Raw genomic sequence first — 27,915 nt, 5'->3', positions numbered from 1 at the left:
TACGTGTAGTGAATTTCATATTGGCTTAGTTTTAGGTCCTTGGCTCGTCACATTGGACTGAGGTGTCGCCTCAGTTCAATATGACCTATAACTGAGCCAATATAAAAATCACTACGTAATACATTGTAATGCACAAGTACATGCGTACAACAATGTTCCTACTTAGAACATATAAAACAAAAAATGTCTATTATTTCGTTAGTAAATAAGTAATGAAAAATTGACAAAAATTATTTCTGTATATTTTATTGAATTGAAAAGACTGCGGCGCTATTTCCGTTGTTACCAAAAGCAACTAGCATGTTGTCATTCTCTGATCCTCCTTCCGCTGAGAGACCGGCGATTTGTCCCTCTACAGCTACATTTGATGGGGTAGGAACTTTCCAAAGTATTTTGCCGTCCGCCTGCATAGCAACGACATAATTGCTGCCTTCATTTGCTGACCCCATTACGGTTACCCCAAATATAACTTTGTCAACGCTATCGTCATCATCACGTGATACCATGATATCGGAGGTCACTACGGATTGACCTTGAAGAATGGAAGTGAGATTGAAAGTCATTTCAATAGATCCTTCAGTCGGTTGAACTTTGTAAATGAGATTTTTACTCTCCGACAACAACCAGACTGGTATTACTTCCTTGTCTACTCGAAGATTCTTCGATGGCTTAATGGTGTCGAGTATTTTTGATTGAGTTATCATTTCTTTTGGAGTTGCTCTACTTTTAGGTATATCGTTTAGCTCATACATTGCCATTTTGGACGCTGAAATTGTTCTTTTGTAAAGAAGAGACGATGAGTTGCCCTCGTCTTTTATTGCCCAGAACATTTTAGGCATATTAGCATTGCCCTCGGGTGGCGGTAATATTACGTAAATCACGCTCTCCCCTTCATTTGCCATAATCAGGGGATCTCCCGCTACGTTAGTCCTCGGTTTGAATCTCAACACAGTATCTACCTGATTGCCTGGCAATTCACGTTCAAAATTTGCATACCAAGCCACCATGAGTCTTCCTACCATTCTAAGATAAATATCTACTGCATAGAGTCGTTGCATTCCAAGTATGTGTGGCTTCAAATGAAATAGAAGCTTTTACATGTATACATTTAGGTACAAACATACTGTGAGCACACCCACGCACAACAGTGGTAATCATTAATTATCATGATAAAATTGATCCTTTTTATTACACAGTATTGACTGTAAACTCAGTGGTTGTGACGGGGCAGCTGTCGGAATTCAGAACAATCCTTTCCCTCAAATGAATAGAAGCTGTTACCAAATATTCAAATTTACATGTTGTGCAAAATTTCTTGGTAAACATTTTTTAACTATAGTTACGTTTGAAGTGTAAATTCTAGCATGACAAACGAACAAGAGCATGACTTTGTTTTGATAAGAAGAAATCCGGTTATGTCTCATTTTAACCGTTAATATTAAACATGAACATATAAGGACTTATGCACAGGTTTAAATACTGACCTGTCTGGTTTCTGGAGTATCTTCATCAGGCTTGAACTCTGTGAGAATATATATCCGGGTTCCTACTATAATGGGCGTGGTCACTGGGATAAAGGTTCCGTTTGCTCGTTCCACGGTACCATTGAATGAAATGGCAGCATGGGGAATTCCAGCTGAAAAAAAGATAGCTATACGATGTAGCATAATTAATTAAAACCATTAGGGTTAGCTAAATCCGACTAGATAAAAGTGTTCAGCATGATGAGATCTATCTGTGGTCAAATTTTGGTGTTAATCCGTTAAGCCATGTTGGAGTTATTGCCCTTTTTCAACGATTTTTGCCATTTTAATGTTATTTCTTTCAAAAATATTCTCCTCTGACACTACTGGACTAATTGAAACCAAACTTGGTATGAATGTTCCTTTGGCTATCCTGCATAGAAGCGATATGGGGATTTTTGATTCGTCGAAAAACATTGCCGCCGTTAGTAAAAATAGAACATAGGGGTCAGAAAGTAGTTTTTCACATATATCTCAATTTCTCAATTGAACGTAAATGAATTCTATATGAACCATAACAAGAGCCACTTACGTGTGTGGGATATGTATGTGTAAATGGGTGGATGTGTTTGTGAGAATGTATGTGTGTGTGTGGGGGGATAAACATGTATTCAGTATTTTGCACTTAAACATATTAACCTGTATCCATTGTAAATAAAACTCCGCTCATAGAGGCAAAAGCTAGGATTCCATTGTCTGCTAGCTGCACACTGAATAAAAAATATTATAATTGGTATAAAGAGTTCATTTAAAAACTGGTTCTGCTGAAATATAAGGAAAATAAAAATTGCAAAGTAGATCTGGATCAAATGTATAAATTCAAAGAGCAGCCATTTTTAAAATGATTTGACAAAAAATGGAAAGGCGGAGACAAAGCAAAGCAAAGATATGGAAACAAGAAAAAACAAACAACATACAAGTTGGTTAACATTCAGACAACTGTATGATCAATTGAATTGATAAGTTCTTCACTAAGGTACTCATGTAATTTTTCGTTGCTTGGCTTTTGGAGAATGACTCTCTCATTGGAATCATACCACAACTCCAATCTTTATACAGAAAAAAAAACACATCACACTAAAACAGAAATATGAAAGAAAATAAGAAACCCAGACATCATTTAACTTTGGACAAACGAGAGTGGTAAGGTAAGACTCCTTAATAAATTGCCACAGAAAAAAAATCAATTATTTGCTTAATGGTGCATCCGCCCTAACATAGCTTGGGCGTAGGTGATCTACATGTACAGAAAAAACCTTCTAAATTTGTAGATTTGTTCACTATCCAATATGGCTAGTATTTAAACATGTGGGTCAGTCCGTCCTTTCTTAATACAAATGCCTATTTTACCTGAATAGCGGGAACAGACTAGGATTTACTGGTTTCTTCGGCTTGATCATTGTGCCATCTGGTTCGTATTTCACCATGTTATGTCCGTCAGTTCCAATAATTCCTCCCTCTATATCCATGACGGGAAGGGACGGGTTGTGCAGCTGGGGCACATACCAAATCTGAGTACCCTTCTGTTCATCTATAGCAACATACCCGCTGAAAATATCATGTAATTGACACCTTAAACAAGCTTCTAGAAAGTTTAGATGGACAACTTTTCATTCCAAATAAACTTACGAACATTGATAGTGAAATATATTTTTTCAAAAGTTTTCCAAAATGAATTTCTATATTACTTGACGACGATATCCAGATATGACCATACAAAGAAAAAATAGTTATATTGTGTAAAGAAAATAGATATTGTGGGCACAGATATATTTTTTTACTACAAGTATATATAATGCATGTCCCCATCAGGATCCGTCACGTATACAATATATATAGTATGATTTTACATTCCTTAACTGTAGGAAAAAGTATTGAATGAAATTTTGCATGTGCAGTGACTAAAAAATGCACGTATAGGGGTGTGTCAGACGAGATCATGGTGGGTGGTGTGCTTGTCTACTTTAGCAAACTCCTTACTTTGATTTTGGCCCTTTGTAGGGACACACAATATTGTTTATATTTCCTACACATCCCAGACAGTTGGGTACCGCTTCATAAGTGGTATTCCACAGAACCTTCGGTGTGGTCGATGGAAGGTTTACCATGTAGGAAAACGTTCCAGTAGGTCGACATCCATATGAGGGACAACTGGTTACCGCGTCTCCATAGCCAATGTTTATAATAAGTCCTAGCAGAAATATATACAGCATTTCCGGTGGCTGAGGCAAATAACAATTTCGTCCTAATTATTGGTACATGTATATATTTCGTGTACATTAGACTTCATATTTTATCTACCTGTATCTTAATGCTATTTAATGTCGGGGTAAATATGATAATTTGATTAAATAAAGTTATCAATTAAAGGCAAAATATTGTAGCTGTATTTTTCTCAGTTCAAAATGAAAATTAAAATTATTGTAGTTGTACTTTTCTTATTTAAATACATGTATATTATAAACTTCATCGTCTGACAGGTATGTTTATTTTCAATTTAAAAAAAAAACTAAGTTCTGATTTAACTCTGCATTTAGTCGAAAAGCAGACTGATGAAAGGGAATTCAAGGGAACCAGGATTCGAACGGAAAGAATATGACTCAGGGAATGATGACAAAGAAAATACACACACACGATATTGAACATGAAAGAACCAAAATAAACGCATATAAAAACAAAAGTAATTTTGCAACTCGGACTCTACTAAAATTGGACATAGGGCAAGTGCACCAGTGTCGTTTGCATCCTCTGCTTTAAAATTTATAAAAACACATATCGAATAGCTCATATGATCTCGCTCCCAGGGTAGAAGGTTTTTGACATGTGCTTTGGTCAACGCTTTTACACCGAAACATAAAAAATTGAAACATTCAATCCTTAAGTAAAATTTATAGATTGGCGGATGATTGTAATCTGTCATCAGCTGTAAAAAAAATCGTTTTCCATGGAAATTTCACTCATTTTGTCGGTGAACATTTATTCACGTCCTTCTAGATCCGTTGAAATGCACATCCACAGTAAACCAATTTCAATGTAGATAGTCACAATTATTATATTTTACTCACCTAGTAAGTTAATTTTATTTTCCTGCAAAGGGTACCATTTTCTATCGGACATTTCAATTAAATTTTGATTTTAAGGAAATTTTCATTGTTGTAATCCATCACTATATGGTTAATTAATCATCTAATTTAAAAGTTCTTTCTTACATGAAATGTTAATACAAATGGATATTTAATCCTTTAAAATCAATTTTTAGGCATCTCCATATCACAATCAAAATTCTGTTTTGATGTTTAATTATTCGTTTATTTACGTACAGGTTAACGCCTTCTCAACAAGTCGTTACTCCGAAATCAAAAGAAAATTTCAATTATTTTAAAGAATAGAGAACAAACATTGTCCCCTCGTTGTTTATTTTTGGGACAATTTGGATTTCCATTTTGTAAATACATCACGAAATGAATAGGATGTATTGGAAGAACCATTTCACCTGGATTCTCACCTGTTAAACTTCCCACAATCCCATCAATCAGAACCGGTAACTAGAGAAAGTAAATAAGGTACTTCACATTGCATCAATAAATTTTCTTTTTGGTTATTGTGCAGACCTGCCAATTATTTTTTAAAAAGACAAATCACGATCGGAAATAATCAAACATGGGGAACAATGAAGGAAAGTGTCAGAACATAAAGGGAATTTAAAAATGTTAATTGGAGCTACATGAATTTAGAAAAAGACATAAATGAAAAAAAAAAACTTGTTTGTTTTTTTCCTACTGACTATACGCCTCTTAAGTCATGGTTCTCGAAGCGATGATGACTTGAGATGATGAAAAAGCTGTCATAGCTACACATTTAAATTTCAATTGTTGGGTTTAGAATCAGTTTTGAAATCAAATGATGGGAGCAGCTTTTTGTTTTCAGTTAGGATATTGAAAAGCAATTGGTCATTATTATAAAGACGAACATTAAGGGGCCTTGTAACCAGTCAGACCAAAGTATTAAATAACTAAATTTTGTTAATATATTAAAAAGCTATACAATTTTCTAAGAAATTTAGTGTCTTAGTGTCCATGCAGTTGATGATATAATTGAACAAGAGCATGAATGAGTTGACATATCAAACCAAAGCACCACAAAGAAAGATTTCTTTTGAAATGTTACTCCGCATATTTCATGATTCTGAAAAAATAATGTTTTAATGGAACGTCCTCCCAATCAGTAGCTATGCATGTGGAAAGCATATGATTATGGGTTTTATTTTACACTCATGCTAAGACTGACGAAATTAAAAAGACACGTACATAGATATTGACCATTTACAAGTGTAGATGTAGATTTATTGATTGACTGATTGTGGTTTAAATTTCTGTTTCTTATAGATATGCATTTCAAAACGAGAATTTGACCAATCGAACAGACCCTACTTCGTACTGGTCAAGATCTTCATTGTGCTCTATCACAGAAGAATAGCTTACAAGTAGCCATGTCACTGCACCGGCAGTGTTATTCTGAATACCAGCAAAACACTCTATCCCTTAAATACCACGTGCTTTGCGGAGAAGTAGAGACTGTCAGCTTTTATACTTTGGTTTGATGATCTGGGATCGAATTCACGGTCTTTGACACTCGATTCAATTGCGCTACCCGACGACCACCGAGGCGGTTTTGTTCTTCGTAGTTATTGAGCATGCATTTACATATAGAAGATAGCTGATATGAATATGCACTACAAATAATTATTAAAACGGTTGTAGGTCAAGAGAATATATAAAACAAAACTTCAAATTACGAAATTACAAAAAAAAATGCTGAGTCATGCTTACATTTCAAAGCCTTGAAACTTAATGACACTCTGCAAAAAACAATGTATGTAGCATCCAAGTTTCAAGAATCATATCTTATACAATTACACATTCCAAAAAACTTCAAACCTCGTTCAATTTAACAGAACATTTTGCTACATTTTAACTCTTTCCCTTGGTGTTGCCTCCCTGTAGAATCCACAATTTTTATACTTTATGTAATTGCATATCTGAAATCGTTAATTTCAATCTTTTCCCTCAAATATAAGATTTAAAAACAGAGCAATTGAACTCAAATACTACCGTGAAATAGTTCGATGTCTTTTGATGATTGTAATTAAGGAAAAAGAAAACGGTTTTTAATTACTGAGAACTTCTGTATTGTTCGATATTGGGTGGGAATCTAGGCTGATAATATTTAAAGTAAATGTATTTGGTGTATTTTGTAAAAAGACACCGCAAATTGAAGTCCGAATTTTCTGTGACCCTTCGATCTTTCTTTTATAAACATTTGGAAATGGATATGTTGGGCAAGTGTCATAACTGTCCTGATGCAGTCGTGGATCCAGAAAATGGTAAAGAATAGGTCCGATCCAGAAAGGTATAAAATGGAGTGTTCCTTACATGCTTATTTTTTCCAAATTTGGCACAAAACTATGAAATTGGCGATAAAAAGTTGGTCCGATCCCGGAAGTTGCGTCAACCACAAAAGGTTTATTTAAACAAATGATTCTACTTTTGGAGACATGAATTTTATGCTGAAATATCGATGGGTTAATTTCAAATTGATTTCGGTACATTGAAATATAAAATGTACATGTGTACTTATCTTTCAATAGTTTACATGTATAAAAATATAATTATAATTTTGTTTATCATTCTATATGACTGCATAAAGTTTATTGTTTTGTTTCGTTTTGTTATTTGTTTTTTAGGTTGTCTCTTTTTATATTTTTATTATGTCAAATTGTTCCATTTGTTCAAGTTGTCTGCTAGTTTGCGCTTAACCCATTTTCTTTTAATAAATTATTTTTTTCTTATAAATTATATTGAACAGTAAAACCACCTGTTTAAACCAAACTCTGAATAATCCGAAAACCTGTCTATACCAAACTATCATGAATTATCCTAAAACTTTATATCAATTAAAATGTGTGGTTTTTTTTTTGGTAAACTGAGAAAGGGGCAGTTAAGATGCTTGTACTTGATTTTTAAGAGGGGTCATAATACATTTGGCTTAAGGAGATAGACCTAGGGTAAGGAACACAACTCTTACGGATCATTTGAATGTTCGTTTTCAGCATTTTACCGCAAGCCCTTGTAAACATCAAAGTAACTTTGACTAATTTCATTCAGTTTCTAATGAAAGCTTGACAGGTTTTAGTGAAATTGATTATGATAGAAACATATTACTGATTTCCAGTGTTATGTCCCTTACGCTAGGTCTACCACCTTAATATCAACAGGCTACGTGAGTTGTTATTATGTAATAGTTTTATTGAGTATTATACACGGCAATAACAATAATACATTGACTAGAAAATTATCAAACAAATTCACCTTAAAACAATGCATGCAATATACATGTACCAGAATATATAATATGAATTTCTGCAATTAATTTTAATATAAACAGCAGATCGAACATAGAAAAGTCCTCAATACAAAAGTCAAAGTTCGTGTTTAACAGTAACAGGAACAATTCATGGAGTAAATTAAGGGTTACAAGACAATTATTCTCCCATATCTCTTTTTGTTAGTCTTTTAACTTCTACATTCCATATGTCGGCCATCTTGAATTCCACTCACTTTTTGTTGAATCCAAACGGTACAATAAGAGGCTGGATCATTCTACGGTCAAAGGTCACGGTATGTTGTGTCTCAACGTGTCTTCTAAGGTCAACTTTTCTCTGGAATGATCTGCCACATTTATCACAAGAGAAGGGCTTGAATCCTGTGTGCTTCCGACTGTGTGTTATTAAGTTTGAGCTCTGACTGAAGGCCTTTCCGCACTGAAGGCATTTATGGGGCTTCTCTCCTGTAGAAAAAAATGAAAATATGTATTAAGAAATTATGATCACTAATTCAAATTTTAATATGTATGTGTTTGCTATTCAAAAAGTCAAGTTCATTTTGTTGTATTAAATAATCGGTACATGTAACTAGTCTGAACAAGAAACTTTTTTCAAAACTAGATAAGAGGAGAGGGGGATTTTTAAAACCAAATGCATAGAAAAGGATTCGATTTATAAGATATGAACTCGTTGTCTTTTTCCAATAATCATAACCCGTCATCAAGATCGTGAAATCTCTATGTTCAATCACTTAACCTTAATTTGCTGATCTGTTAATACCACACATTGTTAATTCCCGCTAGACTTGTACTTTCCAATATGGCGCATGTTCGCGATAGATATGATTTGGAATGTAACAATAACATAACATTTGACATTCAGCGATAGACTGATGGGAAATATGGAACTGATTCGAAGATTACTTCCACTCAATATCGAATTACATTTGGGGACGGGATGACATTTAGACCCCTATAATGTAACGGCATACCATTTTCTACATAACAATCATAGCTAACAAATTAATCGGCGGAACAATCTGGAACCCTATGCATTCCAAATGATAGAGATGGTGTTCTGATGGAGATGACCTTTATTTTCCATAAACCTGACTTTCATATACTGGGTAATAATTTGTCTGAATGGACTCTTGGTATTTGATACAAAGCGAAAGTTGGAACTGATATAAAATCATATTTTTTTCTACCACGATGGAATTCAGCAATGCTGTAATTTGCAATATATTTTCTAATATTTTGTGTTTGATATGAATGCTTGCTTATGAATAATTGATATGGTAATAATACGGCTTTGTTTTATTCGTTTTTTTTTTGTAATTGAATCTGGTCAATAAAAGTTTATTGGTTACCCGTAAATGTGTTTTACATGGCCATAAAACAGCATCATATATCTGTTAAGGGGACCAGCATAGTCTAGATCTGCAATTTGATATAAAGGGGGCTCGCGGTGTGAACATTTGTGAAAAAGACTTTTGGCTCAAACTCTTTTTTATAGTTTCTAATTCAGACAAACACATCATATCAATGATTTTTCGAGAAGTAATGTAATTTAACGACAAAAAAACCTTTCAGATAAAAGTATTTTTTTAGAAAAAAAATTAACTTAAATTTAGAGTGCACTTATTTTCCTTCTTACTTGTTTTAAAGTGTCTTTCAGTTTTAGTTTTTTTTCATTAAATTATTATTAGAATTAGTGAATTAGAAATTTTAAATTTAACTAAATTATTATACTTGAAAGTAAAAGTCTCTGCTTTATCAAACTGAACTACAATGTAGATGTATACATCATTCTAGGGAAACAATTGAAAAAATAGATGTGGATGTGAAGTCCAGTCCGTCGCATTACCATTAAATTTAATGCAAAGAGTAATCAAGGGAACCAAGGTTATAGCGGTAATCAAAAGAATGTAATCCAGGGACTAAGACCAGACATGGAAAACAGACATACACAACAAAGAACATAAGGTAACTAAAATCATACATACTAAGTAACAAAAGCAAATGAGCAACTCGGACTCCACTAAAAAACTGGGAGTATGGACCAGGTGCACCTGTAGGGTAAGCATTTCTTGAAATAAACATAAATACTCTCCCTAACTAAATGCAGGAAACTAGACCGTATACATAATGACACAAGAATCCACCAACAGTGTTTATGTACTTAATTTACCAGTGACGAGAACTTACCGGTATGTATGTACGTGTGTTTCTTCATATCTGACTTTTGGTGGAATCGCTTGCCACAGTACGGACAAGGATAGGGCCGAGTGTCGCTGTGTATCAGCAAATGTGTCGATAGTGTCGACGATCTTTTAAAACACTTTCCACATTGTCGGCATTCGAACACCCTCTCTTGGTTGTGGACAATTTTGTGTTGATCTAAACTTATAGCATGGCCAAATGTTTTATTGCAAACCTCACATGCAAACGGTCTTGATCCACTGTGCGCCCTTCGCACGTGCACCTCTAGTCCGTGCGGCGTACTGAATGGTTTGGTGCATTTGGTACACTGATATGCAGTGCCATCAGCACTACATCCGGGATGTTCACCCAAACCTGGAAACATACTTTTTTCTCCTTCTGTTAATTTCTTTGGAGGTTGAGCAAAGTTAAGAGGCATACCTTGTCGGTACGGGTAAGACCCAAAGTAGCTGTATGATAGAAGGAAATTCTGAAGGATATATCGGTAGTCCATGCTGAAGGGCGTAGTGTTGAAGAAGCTTGGATGAATGAAAGTGGCATTCTTGTTGTTGGGGTCGTCTACAAAGAGGCAAAATTATTTAAGGAGGCAGACTTAGGGTAAGGGACACAACTCTTACAAATCATTGGAACGTTTGTATTTAGCATTTTACATCAATGTCATGTAAGCATCAAATAACCTGGATTGATTTCATTCTGTGTCAAATGAAAGCTTGATACGCTTTAGTGAAATTGAATACGATACAAACACGTCACTGATTTCATGAGTTATGTCCCTTACCCTAGGTCTAGCTCCTTAAAAGAAGGAAACCGAAAGTACCTCCAAATCATCAGTATTCCTCTACAAAACGTTCTGCTAATATTGCATCATTTTAATATGTTTTCTTTTGAATTGTGGTATAACAAGAACTGTTCATTTTTCTTTCCTTTGAGGATGAAAAGCACAAAATATTTCTGCTACTTAAATGTCGTGCATTTATTTCTAGTATAATACGGAAATTGTTTGTCCAAAGAATTTTCGTTTATATCAATCTGTGTAACCACCTGCCCTTAACAACAAAAAATCGAACTTTCAATTCAGACATTTATGTACATTTTAATTTAAAATTCTTTAAAGTGAGCAGCGAAAAATTAACAATCCGTCAACTTCAATTTATCAACAATTCTATGTCAACAAGAACCACTTGATGTAATTAACAAAGTACCTATTATTTAAAGCGCATTGAAGAGGTCTAATTTACCTGTAAACAACTGGTTTTTAGAAACCCAAGGTCGGAAAGCAGCGAAATCTCCGCCTACTGTGGTTATTTTTTCTTCGTTTGTCTTCTGTGATCTTTCACGGAGAGCATCAATAGAGGCCGACAGGCAGGTGTCTGGTGAATTCTCTGGATATCCTATAAAAGTACCAACGCAAAATATAGTTTATAATATTTAAACTTACTGGCCTCTCGAAGAACTTATAACCTTTTATTGTGATTTGCAAATTGCGTTATATATTTTTTAATCAAAACCTCTGTAACAAAGTGATATCTATGATCATGTGTAATATTCACAGTTAAACAACACAGTAGAATGTATTTGAAAAATAAATTGAGAACTTTGAAGACCGTGATTTTAAAGTTTATAAAATTATAAAGGTATTGATATTTGGTTGTGACGAAAAAAAAAATCGAGGTGAATTGTACTCAAATGTTTAACTCTTGAAAGGGCGTCATGCTTTTGCGACAATTTTTGAAATATTCACTATTTCATTTTCGCCACAAGGTTGCATTTTTTTGTGTTACTTCCGTGTAATCATTAGGTAAAGGTAGATATATAAAGTTTTAAGTAAATAGTTCTAACTATTTGTACTTATAAAAACTGTAAGCCTCGAATGTAGAACTATGAACTATATAATCATACTATTTAAAAAAGTCTCTTGGTGTTGAACAGAAATATAAAGTAATAGCTGGTTTCTATTTATTAAGCATGTATAGAGCCTTTCGGGCGATTTTAAGATGACTAAATACTCTGCTTTATGCCGTTAATGCAATTTCAGTGTTTTAATCTTCGAAGTTAAAAAACTTATCCAGCCCAAAATCGTATCTTTACTTCCCCGTTGTGAGCAGGGATAGTACATTGTATTGTAACAGATAATGTTGGCGAACAGAAAGTATTACTATATTATATCAAAGTCACCTGTATTTGGCGTAAGTAAAATAATTTATTTTTGGTGCAAATGAAATACTAATTGGCGCAAAATCAATGCATCGGTTTTAAATAATGGATTTGGATTAATTTGAACATCTTATTCTGTATTGTTTACCAACCTGACTTAATTTGTCAGTATTTACTTTACTAATTTCTTATTCACGAATTGAGTATTTTACTTTGTATTCAATGTATATTTTCTTTATATTTCGGAATTTGGTATAACCACCAGCCCATCAGAACTGCATGAAGACTAGATAGTCACCAACTTTAACATTGTTGCGATTTATAGCGAAACATATAAGTCTACAATGCCGTAAAACATTGAGTTTCTATCATTTATAAGCGAATCACACTTATGTAAGAAGATCTATTGTAAAAAAAAAAGAACAAAAAACCAAAAATTATTGAAATAGGAACCCAAATACTACACCGAGAGGTTATTCCATGGGCAATTCAAAGAATAAGGTCTAGTGTGTGTGTGTGTGTGTGTGTGGGTGTGTGTGTGTGTTTTGGAATTTGTAATACTGCAAACTTTAAATGATGAAGAAAATCTTACACAATTTGGGTACAGACAAGCCTGACTTTTTGGTTGGTGACTGCCCTCGGGGTCCTTGAAGGCTTTTTTTTTCTTTAAACTTTCGTTTTTTATTTTTCTTTTTTTTTTTCAAATTTACGCATGCCTATTATTTTTCCATGTATATTTTTGGTTTTGTTTTAAATTATTCTTTTGATTCTTTCGAGTTTCATATGAATTGAGTTTATCACTCACAATTATGATTCAAAGGTTTTACTTCATTTTGTCAATTTTAATCCTGCATGTATTATAACTGTTTCGGAAAGTCAACTTTAATCTATGAAAAAGGGAGTTTTGTAAAATCCATGCGGAGTGAATATTTTTAAACAACAATCCAAGCGTTATTTGCATGATTACATGTACATGCAAAACGAACCTACCTCACATATAAAGAAATGAAATTCATGTAAGTATATTTTTTATATTTATTTTGCAATAAAAAAAAATAACAAAAATATGGTCTTGTCTGAAAGGTTTTATATTTTTAACTATTTTTATCAGATTTCGATACGTGATTGTCATGTCTCTCTATTGTGTATTTCGTTTTCATTTTTTTTTAACTTATACCATCGTGCAAAACTAGTTTTTTTTTTAATATTGTAAATTATTTCTTTTTTCTCTCAGCTAGAAAGTACTTCGTTAAGGTTTGTGATAATTTTATTTCTATCTTCTAATTTATTTTTTAAAAATTGTCAGTTAAAACCGCTTTTAATTAAACTGGTTTTTAAATTAGAAAACTCTGTTCACTTTTTAATTTTTACGACCAATTCATCAACATTTCAAATGAAAAACATCAAATTTAATTATTTTTTAAAAATTGTATAAAATTCTAAAGAAAAGTTTTGTTTACAAATTTTAGTATGGATGATTTTAAGTGATTTGAACTGTGATTTCTGAATGTACACACGAGACAGATGACACTTACCAGGATTTCGTGGCATGACAACATGGAAAGCGCTGGAATTTTGGTCCATCTCCTCCGGTATATGGAATGCACAAATTCCCTTGCTCTTCACCAGAAACGATTTGGGCATTATATTACTCGTTTAATCAGCTGATTGGATTACAAATCGTCGATGAGTCGCGTGTTTTATATTTTATTAGTTTTAAGGATATCCCTCCCCAATATTTTATGTAAATACGGTGCTATTGGATTCGGCACGTGTTCTTTTCACTTTTCTGTCCAATCAAATCTAGTCTTTGAGAAATTATTCCGTCATTGATGTTGATATATACAATTGCTATTTGATATTTAATTGTGAAAAAGTTCAGAAGAGTGTAAATATTTGGCACAGATCAACAATTATCAAATCGAACTCGATTTTCAACCTTTGTGATTCTTGAATTTTATGAACTCGTTGAATCAAACAGTTAAAGTAGATTTAAATTTCTTTTTGTTGTTCTTATAATTCATGACAGTTTTATGTTGTTATTTATCTCGTCTTCATCTAAGGGATAGAGAACATCTACGTTTAGTTTTCATTTATTTTTTGTTTTTAACTTTTCCGCCCTGACTGCTTATGTTGCACACAATTTGTGAAAGGTCAATCAAACTCGAATACTTAAAAAAGTATTGCAAGACATTAAATCGCTTCGCCAATTTTTGTTCTTTAATCATTTTTGTACACACTTAATTACCTTATATCTTTCGCTAGCCCAATTTCTGAATCATATCAATGTCAATTAAACCTAAATTTCATTACTTTAAAATTGTGAGATCTGTATATTTTTATTTTAAGATTTAAAAAAATCTAATGCTGACACATTCATGCGCATTCACAGATCGTAAAATAATGGATTTTTATTTAAAGTTATCATAAAGTTTATCACATTGCGGTTAATTATTTGAAAACTGTTCACGGCGGGTGTCTTGCAAATAGCAAAAGTTGTCGACCCTGATGACAGCCTTTGCACTTCAGGTGCGAGTGGCTTCAAAATGTTAGTGTCTAGGTGTTCTTTCGTTCATTTTAATTGTGTTGTTTTTCATATAAAATACATTAGGTGATTAGGGTTTTGTTTTCTCCCCACATAAGTTTCTATTCGTTTGAAATATCCGTAGCTCTATATAAATTCGACAAAATATGAAATAAAAGGTAATAAGTAAAATAGAAAATAATATACAGTATATATACTGATCAATATGTGTTTAAGTTTCATTCATCTATTATAAATCGAATAGAACATATTGCGCTTTTGTCTTTTCATTCTGAAACGTGGTTAAGTTTTTGCAATGTCGAGAAAAACCCGAAGTCTCACAAAAAAATTTAAAAAAAATTAAAAAAAACAAAACAAGCAAACAAACAAACAGAAGAAAACGCGAGATTAATTTTGCAATAACAGCAATTTCTTAAAATATCACATTGATAAGAGACTACCATGATAGACATCAATTTTATTTACATCTATTCCAGAAAGACCATTATTAATGTTGGTATTACCTATGTTTGCCCAATAGTTTCAACATGATTCTTTACATACGTTTCCAGATATGTCTATTTTTTAGTTGTATTTTGGCAATCGGTTACAATGATTTGAAATTCATTCTATTACTTATTAACATGATTTAAAAAATAAAAGTATAATTATTTGACAAAATTAGATGTGGCAAAATAAATGAAACAAAAAAAAAAAAAAAAAAAAACATTTCATTTCCAAAACACTGAGGGCAATCTGTTTATGTGCTACAAATATAAATATAAACAAATGTAAACAAATTCATTTAACTCACATTAAGTTGTTTTAAATTGGCGTAGCACAACTTTCTATTTTTTATGCAGTTTAGTACCTGAGTAGGTAAGAGTATGTTTGAAATTGTATACTTGTTTAAGAATAATAAAAAATAAAATTTTAAATTTTAAAAACTTTAAAAAAAAATCTGCATTCTTAGTTTTAGTTAACTTAAATGAATTTGTCCGCTTATGCGATTTAGAAAAGAAATTCCGGAAACGACAATTAATTCAAGTTACCAAAGAGATTGTAGTCACAATTATAATTAAAATAAATAACGATAACAGACATTACCTAGTTAACACTGGGATGGGCTGTAATGTCGTTCGTGGTTGAATAGAAAAGCTATTTCATAATTGAAAAATTGTATCGAGATTTATCAATTTGTAATTAGTACATTTTAAAAAAGAATTCAATGACAAGAAATGCAAACTAAACAGTAATTATCAAAATTGAGTTACTTTTTTTCATTTCATCGATATTCTCCTCGACTCCTTAATCCACTCCAATCTAAATTTTAAATAAACACTTAAAAAAACTAAGTCTGCTTTTGAGTCTTACTTTTGTTCAAAAAATGTTAAATTTGTTGTCAAACCTTCATGTTGTACCGACTTTCCCCTTTGAAAATCTTATAAAAAGACAAAGAAAAAAATATTGTACCAACTTTCCCCTTTGAAAATCTTATAAAAAGACAAAGAAAAAATCTATACGAAAGAAGTCTAAAACATTGATTAAATCTCCTGTATATTTTTCTTTGATTAAGAAAATATAATATGGTTATTGTTAAATTCATTTTTCGCTCAAATAATTACATTGCAAAATTTCGAATGAGACCCGAACAAAATCCTCAGGTACTCAAAACTGTTAATTAATTTGTCAATACAAATCAGCTTTTATGTTTTAAGGATAAAGTTTACATTGATTTAACGTTTTTAACACAAATAATGAACAATATTTCTTTACAATGGATAACGGAAAGAGAAAAGACTTAAGTTCTATTCAGGTTGTCGGCCTTTGTTTACATAATAGCGGGATACATAACGGTCGGGAGAGAAGTGTGCCGGAATTGTCATCTGGTATTAGCAAAGTTACAACCTTTATTATAAATAAGTATTGTTATCTTAAATCAATTTATTTGCTTAAAATTTTAACAACTGAAAAATCTATGTTAAATAACTCTACCAGCGTCCAAATCGGTATATTACAAAAAGTCAAAAAATCAAATAATATACTTAGCGGTGTTTACAGTTATTATAATAAAGCTTGCTTCTATTCTTCGTATTACCGCCATGAATACCATATGGCATGCATTCCAGGGTTGAGGACAAAATGTCACCTAAGTTTGTACAAGAAAAACTTTTTCACGAAAAATGCCACGCGTCGTATTTTAAGAATGCAATTTGGGTCAGTGCAACATATCTATGAAAATACCACTAAATACTCATAGTATCTTATTGTCTCATGTCGGTTGTGAAAATGACTCAAACACGACTTTGCTGTTTTATGTGTGTGTGTGTGTGTTTTTTTTTACTTTGCAATACAGTATTGACGAACATTTATACAACTGAATCTAATGTCAGGGGCGTAGCTGCCTATACGCAAATACGCAGTTGCGTACTTTTGGAAAAAGTAACAAAAATAAAAACACACATTTTAACGATGAAATTAAGGTTTTATGCAATGACTCACTGGGGGCCTTGAGCGACCCCCAAGACCCCTCGCTGTAATTTTGCGTACAAATAAAACAGGCCTAGCTACGCCCTTGAATGTTATTGTAATACTCACTGAATATCTCACAACAAAACAGTATGCATTATATATAATAGTTATCTCACATTTACACCTGTTTAGAATTGATAAACCGGTAAATAAATACCATAAACTTTTATCGAGTCTAAAGAAAAGTGATATAAAAACAGCATCAAAATATTAGGCGTCTGGAACAGGGTTATGTTGCTACAAGATTGAAGTCATCACTACAGAAATTTTATGGTCGTCAACATGAACTCGTGGATCATTACGGTGTATACACCTGCATCATGAAAACTGATTTGTTCAACGTGTCATAGTTTTCCTTACCTTTTTCGTCCACCCCGGACTGGACTTTTTATGAGCAACTCAGTGGGTGTTTCTAGAAAAGCAGAGGACGCTTACCCTCCGGTGCACCTGGTCCATGATACCCGAGTTTAGTGGATTCCGAGTTGCTCATTTACTTTTGTTACTTTGTATGTATTATTGTGCTTATTTTATGTTCTTTGTTGTGTTTGTCTGTTTTCCATGTCTGGTCTTTGTCTCTGGACTGCATTCTTCTGATTTATGCGAGAAAGTTAGAATATTCTTAAAAAGGTCGATGTTTTTGTACTCTGAAATTAACAAACTTTATGATTAAGGATATTTTGTTCTCCCGCTGGTAACGTAAATTCCATTTACTAATATAAGAAAAAGGGAAATGAACATTGGTGAATGGCGTAAATGGAGGATTTTGCAATTATATAAAGCGTTAGTTTAAAATTTACACAATTTATGACTTTTCAGACCATTTTTGTCTATCGTTGTATGTCTTTCTTGCTATTTAATTTTTAAATACATGTTTTGTTTACCTTGTTAAACCAATCAAAATTACATAATAGTTTTTTTTTTTTTTTTTTTTTTTGTAAAATATCAACATGCGTGCACCTATGACAAATCGTGGAAACTTTGAACACGTAAATCATTTAACAAATTATATAATACATAATTTTTAAATGTAAACCGTGGTGTATCATTATTTTTTTAAGCAAATAAACTTACTTTTTCTTCGAAAATCTTAAACTACTAAATAGATTCATTGCTACTTTAAATGGTGTTTAACCTTGAATGACCTTTAAATTGCTTGTTAAATACACCTCATTAGCATACTTGAGGCCAGAAACAATAATTGACATGCAAAAAAGAACATAAATGAGATGTTGAAACATCAATTTTATATACTTTCTGCATTTCAAATGTTCAATTACAAGCGTACTACAATATTTACATTGTTTGTTCCTTATAATAGCACAACCATTTTTAAAAGCACTTATGGCAGGTTCAAAAGTACAAGAAGTAATATCAAATGTTTTATTCATTCATGTTAGTAAATTTAAATTTACTTAAACCATACTTTATGTCCTTCATAGCTTTATGATATCCCCAATTTCAAAGTGGGTTACAAGTGGAGTAGGTGTATATAGTGATAAAGATGTCCATTTTTCTTTTCATCTGCTACATGGAGGGGTGCCCATTCTTATCCGTTACTTCATAGAATTTATTGAAACTTTCACCGATCTGAATCTTAATCACATGTTCCAATTGTGCACGTTCTATTTTCGACCAAAACAATTTTGAGGTCAAATATTTTTTCAACTGACTATTTCATGGATTTGTCCAAATCCACAAAAAATTCTAATACTGGATTGCCTGATTGGGGAGAATTATATTTAACGACGTGTAAAGTGTATTATGTAATAAAAAATCGGATAATAAGCATAAGATACGGGGGTAATGTATATTTTTATGACACTCATTATTTATTCGCGAAGCTTCATTACCTGTATTTCAGTGGGTATACCTTCTTGGTGCTGGATTTGGCATCTTCAACAGTTTTGGTTTTGAATAATTCGTGCATAAAATTCATTTATATTGAGTATTGGTTCTTATGCTACTGATGAGATGTAACGGTTGAAACACGTGTGAACATCATACCGTAAAGAGCAATATTAATATAAGTGGTATTGTTTTGTATTTATAGACAGTGCTGCGGCATATGGAAAATAGAATTCCATAAAAGGTATTATCGTATATTATTTAAAGTTCAAAATTAAATTGGAATGGAGTAAGGTAAAAGAAAAATTAAAGCATTAGGGAATGGGGCGTTTTAGAAAGAGGAGTCAAGGGAACCAAGATTCTAGTGGAAATCAAAAGAATGTAATACAGGGTCAAAGACCAGACACGGAAAACAGACAAACACGACAAAGAACATAAAGTTTGTTTTTGTTTGTTTGTTTGTTTGTTGGGGTTTATTGTCCGAGCAGCAACATTTCAGCTATATATTCAGACGATGAACATGAAATTGATTATAAAATGAACATGAAATGATGATGAAATGAAAAAGGGATGGGGAAACAAGGACAATGGGGTCGACAAAGTTTGATTGCCACTGGAAATAGGGAGAGGTGGGTAGGGTCGGGCAATTAAATAAAATAATACATACAAGGTAACAAAAGTAAATGAGCAATTTGGACTCCACCAAAAAACTGGGTGCATGGACCAGGTGCACCGATACGGTAAGCGTCCTCTGCTTTTCTGGAAAAAACGAAAATGGGCACAGGCGAATTTGGAGAGTATGCTCTTTGATGCATAAGTAGTATTTTAGAAATATTTTCAGTGAAGTTTAGGAGTAAACAAAATACGAAAATTCATATACCGGAAATCTAAAACTGTCTGACATGGTCGATAGAGAATTCAAATCAATTCCTGGCAATGACGACATATGCAATCAATGGCACGAATGTTATGTTTTTTTTTTTTGCGTTTCCTCCATGCAACTTCACTAATACGGTTTTAAAATGTTAATTGTGCCTCATTATTTTGATTAAAATACGTTTTTAAAAAGACAACACAGTAAGTAAACACGCTTCTCAATATTCTACTCTGTGAACCTAAAACAAAACAAAATAAAGATTTAAAACAATACATATTCACATACAGCTATACAAAAACATGAATTTTGTTTTGAGTCGAAAGCACCTCAATCTGAAATTGGGAATTTTTCTTATAGTTACCGGGTTATTCTTCCATAGAGTTGGACAATGATTTTTTGTCACAATTTTGTATTTTTTTTTTCACTGCAATGATTTGCTAACCACTTGACTTATGCACCCTTTGCAAAATACCTATTAAGTCTAGCTCATTGCTACAAATTTCATACCATCACCATCATGAGTTCTTTTGACAATGTGATCGATTGTTGTAAGATGCCGTTCAACTTAGTTGCACCAGTTGAAATTTTAATGCCATATATTATCCAAATATAAAATGTCGAACAACTATAACAGCTTATTTTAATGGACAATCAACAACTTTTCTTTGTCTACCCTATGTTCAACCTAATCAGTGCGTTAAAGAGCAGAAGGTGGCATATTTTCCTCACTTTTTCATCTATAATTCATATATTTACGAATCAGTTTTTTTTCCTTTTGAGTATCATGTAATATCATTGAGTTTCTATTACAATATTCTTTTTAGTATTTTGATTGTTTTTCAAATGACGATTGTAAGAAGTTAAGGCATTTTTTATTTGTACTTGGGTATCGTAGCAAAGTTCCAGAAATCGGAACCCCTCCTTCCTTTGTCGTAAATTTATTTTAACTTAATGCAAAATTTGGGCAAAAATAAGCAAATGAGACTAGAACATCTCTTTTTTCTGGATCCCAAATTTCGGAAATTTGTGGATTCCTACCCTGAGATCATTTCTATTTTTTGTCAAAAGATATTCAAAATCATATTCATGGAATGCTAAACCAAATTTTAGTAGTACAGTGGTCATCTCTGAACATATGAAAATACACAAATATTTGGCTAGAACCAACACTTGAATAAGAAAGTATCAAAAGCCATCTCGGTCAAAATTATTACAGCCAGACATCGTTTAATGTGTATATATTTTACATTTGTGGTGGTAAGAGGTTTTTGAATGGAAATAAAATTACACGAATGATGATATGCACTTTAGGTCAAAAGTCCCAATTTATGTTATCAATCTCAATTAACCAATGAGCATACAACACCATATACAGTGTACAGGTGACTATAGTAGATTTTTGACATTTGTTGACGTCACTGGGAAGACGTCGTTTCCCTGTTTTATGTATTGTGCTTATATTTGTATAAAATAAGAAATAGATGTTGAAATAGCAGTTGTAAAATTGGAGTAAAGCGTTATGAAGCAAGGTGAGTTAGAATAATGCTAATATTGAAGCTGTCATATTTTATGTTACGTAAAGGTTGAAGCGTCATATTCTTCATGGGTGATAATGGGATACGAAAAAAAAAACACGAAAAATCCCCTTAAACTAAAGACAGGAAATTTGAAAATAGGGCGCAACCGAACCCTGGTATCAATTAAGAACCCATTGACATTTATACCAAGTAGCGTTTGATAAAATGCAATATCCTTTCACAAACGATCAATTAATTATGCATAAATGAATAATTAAGTTACATATCTTATTTCAAGAATTAAAACTTGTTCGATTAAAACGACTAATTTGTGGATGCATACTATAATGCATTAAATTAACTTCCGAGGGTCGTGAACATTTCATGTCTTGGGGTGCTGATTTTTGACAAGTAAAAGATGTTAAATTGCATGTACATGTCATTTTTGTACCTTAAGGTATTAAAGGTCGTTGCGTGTTCAATATTATAAAAGAATTTTTAGTCAAAAGATGATTTACTCGATCTTGAAGCATTTTAGTATAGAATGCATTATTTTAACTTCATGTAACTGGGATGTTTCCTGACAAGTAAAATAGTTTTACTATAACGTATGACTTTAATAATTGGATTCAATTTCTTACCGAATACAAAATTCATGTACCGGATTGTAAAAGTAATGTATAAAAAATTATGAATTGGATACCATGACATTATTTGAACTGTTCAACCTCTGCAAGCACGACTTGCGTGCAAATTACGGAAATAGTTTAATGGTCAAATAATAAAGTATCTCATATACAAAAATTCTTCAATTGAACCCATTTCTTGTAATAGAAAAATAAGTTAATTTTTTGATGATTTTTTTACAATGGCTCCCGGTCATGCTTGTTTAGCTTCAATCCTAGCCACATAAATCCGATGATGTTAAAATGACACACGTTGCATTTTTTTCCTATCAATGACAGATCGTCAAAACAATGCAGTAAACAAGTGACAAGTTTGTAGTCTTGGTGGTGATTGAGTAGTCCATTAATAGTTTACATTTGTCTTTATCGTAAACATCTACACCCATTACATAATTAGCAGTACATGATCTATACATTTGTTTTGTTATAACCTTATTACAAGTAGATATTAAAACGCTTTGCAAATGATAATAGACTTGTGAAAACTAAAACGTAAAAAATAATACAGCTAATGTTTTTAAAAGATAAAATAGAACCACAAGTTTTCATTTTAACTCATTTAGCTCATAATAATTACATAGTTTAAATATCGGTTAAACCTCGACAATATAATGACAGATAGTAATCAAAAAACTGTTTTAATTCTAGGTTTTAGACTGATATTTACTGTTACCCTCGTGATATGTGGAATATTTCGTGAAATAAATGGTAAGTACCATAATTTTCTTGGGAGTAAATAAAAAAGATCCACCATAGAGTAACTTGACAACACGAAAACTCTACCGTATATCGACTATAACGACGAGGTGCCCAATCGGGCACACAATGTTCGTTATATTTACTTATATTGACTGCAATATGAGAGTCGTCATGTAGAAATCAGGCAAAACTTATGATAATGGTGGCACAACATAATTTTTTTCCACTGAAATTTGGGTTCCAATGTAATTTTTATATCATACAAAACGTATGTACGTCAGAGATTTTTAAATCGATGGCTCAGACAATGCATTTGAAGTTTCTTAACAAACCAACAAAGGCAAACACAAAAAAGTAAACATAACAATACCTGAAGTGGAATATTCATGTCTAATTATCATTAAAGAGGGGGCATATTTTAAATATTTTAAAAGGAATGACCTACATTATAAATTTAGCTTTCTAGAGGAACAATTTTACCATCACACTTAGTAAATCTGTGTATTTGGTTACTATCTTGTTTTTTATAGCAAATAATTTATACCTGTAATGACATGTGAAATAATAGTATTGTAGTATATACAGAAATTTATATTATTCTTGTTTTTTCATTATTACTATTATTTTAGGTCAACATGTACAATCCTTGGACTTTTCTGGACCTAATGTCGATATTTCGAGCCAAAGCTTTCATAGTGGCCAAAGTTTGCCGAACGTACAGCCTTTTGAGCAAGGAGGAATTCATAACGTAGGAGCTGGACCAATTCATTCTGTTCAATCTTTAGACACAGTCAGCTCACATAGTCCACATAGCGTAAATCTACAGCTTCCATCATGGAGTGAGCCAACTTCTCCTCGGATATATTCACCTCCAGCAAACCGATTCATGAACTGGGACACACTTATGATGTCTCCTTCCGTAAATAACATGATGCATAGTTCTATATCATCTACTCTTATGGGACCTGGAATACCACAAGAGAGTGTCAAGGTCATTGAGGACCCAGCAATGACTGGCAGAGAAAAGGGTAATCAACACAAGGACACAGTACAAAAGAATATCGTACCGAATGGCATTCAATCAGGGGATATTTTACCTATAAGTCCTGGCCATGAGATGCCGACAGATATAGGACAAGACACTTCTAGTCCGAGTGTTCGACCAATAGATATTGGACAAAATACTTCACCGTTTAACGTAGAGCCAATGAATTTTTGGCAGACTGTTCCTCAAGAACATGTCAAAACTATTGGTGAAAGACATAGTATTTCACTACCAAATATAGAACCGATTGGACAAGACATATCACAACAAAGCGTAAAACCAAATAATTTAGGACAAGTGGTTGCCCCTCAAGGCATTCATGCTCTAGATTTGGGTCCAAGTATTTCATTCCAAACTATACACCCGATAAGTCCCGATCATGGAATACACACCCCTCTAGTAGATCCTGTAACTGGTGAAACAGTAAATACCATCGATGCGAATAGTGCTGATCTTATGGGACCTGGAAATCAAATACATGGTATTGGAAAAAAGAGTGAATCGATCCAAAGCATGTTTAAAAACATACATCAACACCATGGCTCAAAGTTAGGCAGTATTCCATCTAAAAGAGTAAGTATCTTGCCTGTACCCACGGATATTACATCTGAGAAAGATAACATGTTCCAACAAAATCCTGATGTATCTTTCGTGGACCCTGTAACTGGAAAAATCTCCAACCACGTCAAGACGTCAGGTGTTGATGTTTGGGAACCTGAAAGGCAGATACATAATATCGGAACAATGAATGAAGAGATGCAAGGCATGCCGACGGACATAAAGCATTCCTTCCGTGGTGTTAGTAGCAGTTCATGGATTGCAGCTGATACTCCGTCTAAAAGAGTGAGTATTTTGCCAGTGCCGGGAGGACCTCATATTGTTATACCTGACAATGTTCCAGCAACACTTGCATCTGATGTCAAGCAAACCAGTGGACCTCAATTCGCAAATATATTACCAGACGCTATAAATACGGATACTATTGATAATATTGACCCGCGTCTATTATCACCGAAAAATTCTAACCACGCAGAACTTATTGATTTTCTTATAACTCAAGATATGACTCAAGGTTTACCTGAAAATTTAGCGAGTCCAACCGGCATACATCAAGACCATAGAGTTATTCCAAATATCCAAGATCCTATCATAAATCTAAATAGTGCTAAGACATCAACTGACCTACCTGTTAGTCTAGAAATATTACCAGCAGGTCGTATGGCACACAATGTGTTGGATGAAGTTCCGAAGATGTCTTTAAAAAAACAACAAAGAAGAATTCTCAAAAAACAACAGAAACTCGAAAAACAACAAAGAAAGTTGGAGCAACGACAAATGAACAGGTCTTTAAGAGACCACAAACGTGCTGAGCGTAAACAACTGAGACAAGGGGTAAAACAGCAGAGAAAGGCGGTAAGAAAAGTCATGCGACAGGAGAGAAAGCATAGGATGTTTTCTGAAAAACTTGCACTTAGGAAGCAAAGAAGGAGAGAAAGGTTACAAGCCAAAATTGAAAAGCACGTGAAGAAATTAGAAGCATTAGACAATACTGAAGGCATTAAACCGTTACAAACGCCAAACGAAGGAAAGGTTGGACAAAAAAATTTAAATGTGAAAACTAATATCATCCAAACAAATCAGCCGCAAGTTTTAACATCAACAACTATTAACACTAGACAGGTAGCAGAGAAGGGCCAAAGAAAAGCACGGAAACTAAAGGGAAAACCAAAAGCCAAGAAAAAACAACAGACAGGTTGGACAGAAAAGGCGCAAACACAAAGACAATAAGCTTACGTGAAATAAAAAAAGGCTAGAAACAATTACATTGAAGAAAAGAAATCCTGTTATTGTAATGTGCCATTCCAATGAAGTTAATTATATTGTTAGACTTGTCATGTTTTTTGTTTAATTAATTTATTATTATGTTTATTAGATATTGTTGGTTAATTGAAGTAATAATTAGGTTATTTTGTTTGCTTTACCGAATAACCGCAACATATCATTACTACTGCGTACAATAGTTTATATCTGTCTGTTCTGTTTCAGTGCTAAATTTCAATAACATAAATTCAGGAGGTAGACCTAGGCAAGGGACATTACCTTTGAAATCAATGATATGTTTGTATTATATTCAATTTCACCAAAGCTATTCAAGCTTTTCCTTGAAACAGAATGAAATTAATCCAGATTACATTGATGCTTACATAAGATTGATGTAAAATGGTAAATACAAACATTCCAATGATTTGTAAGAGTTGTGTCCCTTACCCTAGGTCTACTTCCTTAATATTTTATCTTGATATTTTACCTAGGAATTATTATTATTATCTACACATTAAAAATATGTATAAACAGAAAGTTTTATTTTACATTTATATCCAATTCAACTGAAGACACACATAATCATACAGACTCTATCGAATTTTCACGAATTTCTGTTAAAGGAAAATTAAATATGCTTATATGCTTATATTTTGTCAACTTATATATGCCTTCTTTTTAATTGTTAAATTTCTATTTTATTTTGTTATTGTAAAAATGGGTTTTGTAGCTGTACTTGTATATAATGAAAGAGTCGTTTTCAGACTTTCGTTAGGGTATTCAAAGAAGAAATTCGTTGCCTCATACTTGTCAATGATGTTACTATGAGCCTATCGATTGATATACTACACATTTATATCTACCATCTGACAATAAATGAACAAAATGCATGTGTGTAAGTCACGTTGCATAGGAATGTTCAAAAAGTCAAAGGTGCCACGTTTAAAAGATACTACAAAACTTAATAGAACTAAAATACACATGAAACGTGATGCTAAAGATTTCAACAATTTACTTTCCATATTTTCCCTCCTGAAATTATCGTCACAATCCTTTGTATCCTTTGTCCTTTGTATATAAATTCTATAAATACGATTACATATCAGTGGCTGATTCAGAAATCACACGAGGAGGTATGGACGACGATTGGCCTCAACGAAGGTCTCTCTCAAGTGATTTCTGGTGACGACCATGTACACGCTTTAAAATGAGTAAGGTAATTCACAATAATTGAAACTTAGAAGATTAAACTATCATGTATTAAAACAAATTTTAAAAATAGTGTAATGATCACAAATTTGTATCCATTTGAAATATTTTTTGCATATTTTTCCCTTTTTCATCATATCATATATATCATTGTATAACGAAATACAATTAGTTCATCTTTTGTTTCAATTAAAATACAAATGTTACTACGTCTTACCGGAATTAATCATAGGAAGCTTCATGAAATATTCATAAATGCAGAGAGATTGACGGCACAGGTGGTGATACACGTAAGGGGACATAACTTCTTACTAAAACTGTGTCAAAATCTAGTGAATGACCCGACGTCTGCCACCTCGTTTTATGTAGAAGACAATTAAACTAAGATAAAACATACTCCTTGTAAATGCATGCAATTAAATGTTTTAACGCGTTGATTTTCAGTTTTGTTATCTGATTTCTTTATTAAAAAACACCAAATTAAATCAAAATATTTCAAAATTTGCAGATTTGATATCAACAATGTATATTATATGCCCAATTCGCGATACCAAAAACAAAACAAAAACAAAAAAAAATCAAAAAAAAAAACAAACAAACAAACAAACAACCAAAAAAAAACCAAAGCACAGTAATTGGAAGAATATCTATTTCAAAAAAGCTTCAATATGTTCGTGTGAACTTTAACAACAAATGAATAATTTTTCGCAATATCTCGGAAATAAACCAGCCAATCAAATGATAAACAACAAAAAGTTGTTTGTATATAACCAGTAAATAGTGTAATTATTGTAACGTAGTGGTCTGGTCTAATGTACATATCTTGTTATATTTCTTAGTAATAAAGACATGCAGAGGTAAAAATAATGTCACGAATCA

At 32.7% G+C, this 27,915-nt stretch overlaps 3 protein-coding genes across 4 annotated transcripts; 1 reads left to right on the top strand and 2 right to left on the bottom strand.

Moving 5' to 3' along the window:
* Positions 1–230: 230 nt before the first annotated feature.
* LOC148626608 (uncharacterized) lies at positions 231–3,838 on the bottom strand. The gene is made up of 5 exons (XM_088570751.1): positions 3,504–3,838; positions 2,874–3,071; positions 2,163–2,233; positions 1,485–1,636; positions 231–1,073 (listed from the first exon to the last, which is right to left on the bottom strand). The coding sequence occupies exons 1-5, from the start codon at positions 3,734–3,736 to the stop codon at positions 246–248; spliced, it is 1,482 nt and encodes a 493-aa protein (XP_088426877.1). The 5' UTR covers positions 3,737–3,838; the 3' UTR covers positions 231–245.
* Positions 3,839–7,819: 3,981 nt separating this feature from the next.
* On the bottom strand, positions 7,820–13,985 carry LOC148626607 (zinc finger protein Gfi-1b-like). The gene is made up of 4 exons (XM_088570750.1): positions 13,817–13,985; positions 11,366–11,518; positions 10,113–10,685; positions 7,820–8,369 (listed from the first exon to the last, which is right to left on the bottom strand). Exons 1-4 carry the CDS (start codon positions 13,923–13,925, stop codon positions 8,137–8,139), a joined length of 1,068 nt encoding a protein of 355 aa, XP_088426876.1. The 5' UTR covers positions 13,926–13,985; the 3' UTR covers positions 7,820–8,136.
* A 7,482-nt stretch (positions 13,986–21,467) lies between these two features.
* Positions 21,468–25,901, top strand: LOC148626606 (uncharacterized). Of its 2 annotated transcripts, XM_088570749.1 has the most exons (3): positions 21,468–21,588; positions 22,911–22,970; positions 23,591–25,901. In XM_088570749.1, exons 1-3 carry the CDS (start codon positions 21,579–21,581, stop codon positions 25,792–25,794), a joined length of 2,274 nt encoding a protein of 757 aa, XP_088426875.1. In that variant the 5' UTR covers positions 21,468–21,578; the 3' UTR covers positions 25,795–25,901. The 2 variants fall into 2 exon arrangements, with proteins under 2 accessions (XP_088426875.1, XP_088426874.1); XM_088570748.1 differs by lacking the exon at positions 21,468–21,588 and having other exon boundaries at positions 22,809–22,970.
* Positions 25,902–27,915: the final 2,014 nt, after the last annotated feature.

This window comes from Perna viridis, chromosome 2 (genome assembly GCF_037379345.1).
Source record: "Perna viridis isolate PV_CMFRI_1.1 ecotype Kerala chromosome 2, ASM3737934v1, whole genome shotgun sequence".
Taxonomy (NCBI): Eukaryota; Metazoa; Mollusca; class Bivalvia; order Mytilida; family Mytilidae; genus Perna; species Perna viridis.
Note: the sequence above shows the minus strand (reverse complement) of the source record. Positions and strands in the feature narration are given on the sequence as shown.

Excerpts from the sequence above, each read along its gene's own strand:
- LOC148626608 (XM_088570751.1), bottom strand. The coding sequence starts at position 3,736 with ATGCTGTATATATTTCTGCTAGGACTTATTATAAACATTGGCTATGGA. Across the intron at positions 3,072-3,503 it reads TACAAAGGGCCAAAATCAAA|CGGGTATGTTGCTATAGATG; the intron begins GTAAGGAGTTTG and ends TGATATTTTCAG. Across the intron at positions 1,074-1,484 it reads ATACTCCAGAAACCAGACAG|CCACACATACTTGGAATGCA; the intron begins GTCAGTATTTAA and ends TTTCATTTGAAG.
- LOC148626606 (XM_088570748.1), top strand. The coding sequence starts at position 22,874 with ATGACAGATAGTAATCAAAAAACTGTTTTAATTCTAGGTTTTAGACTG. Across the intron at positions 22,971-23,590 it reads AATATTTCGTGAAATAAATG|GTCAACATGTACAATCCTTG; the intron begins GTAAGTACCATA and ends CTATTATTTTAG.
- LOC148626607 (XM_088570750.1), bottom strand. The coding sequence starts at position 13,925 with ATGCCCAAATCGTTTCTGGTGAAGAGCAAGGGAATTTGTGCATTCCAT. Across the intron at positions 11,519-13,816 it reads TGTCATGCCACGAAATCCTG|GATATCCAGAGAATTCACCA; the intron begins GTAAGTGTCATC and ends GTACTTTTATAG. Across the intron at positions 8,370-10,112 it reads ACACACGTACATACATACCG|GAGAGAAGCCCCATAAATGC; the intron begins GTAAGTTCTCGT and ends TTTTTTCTACAG.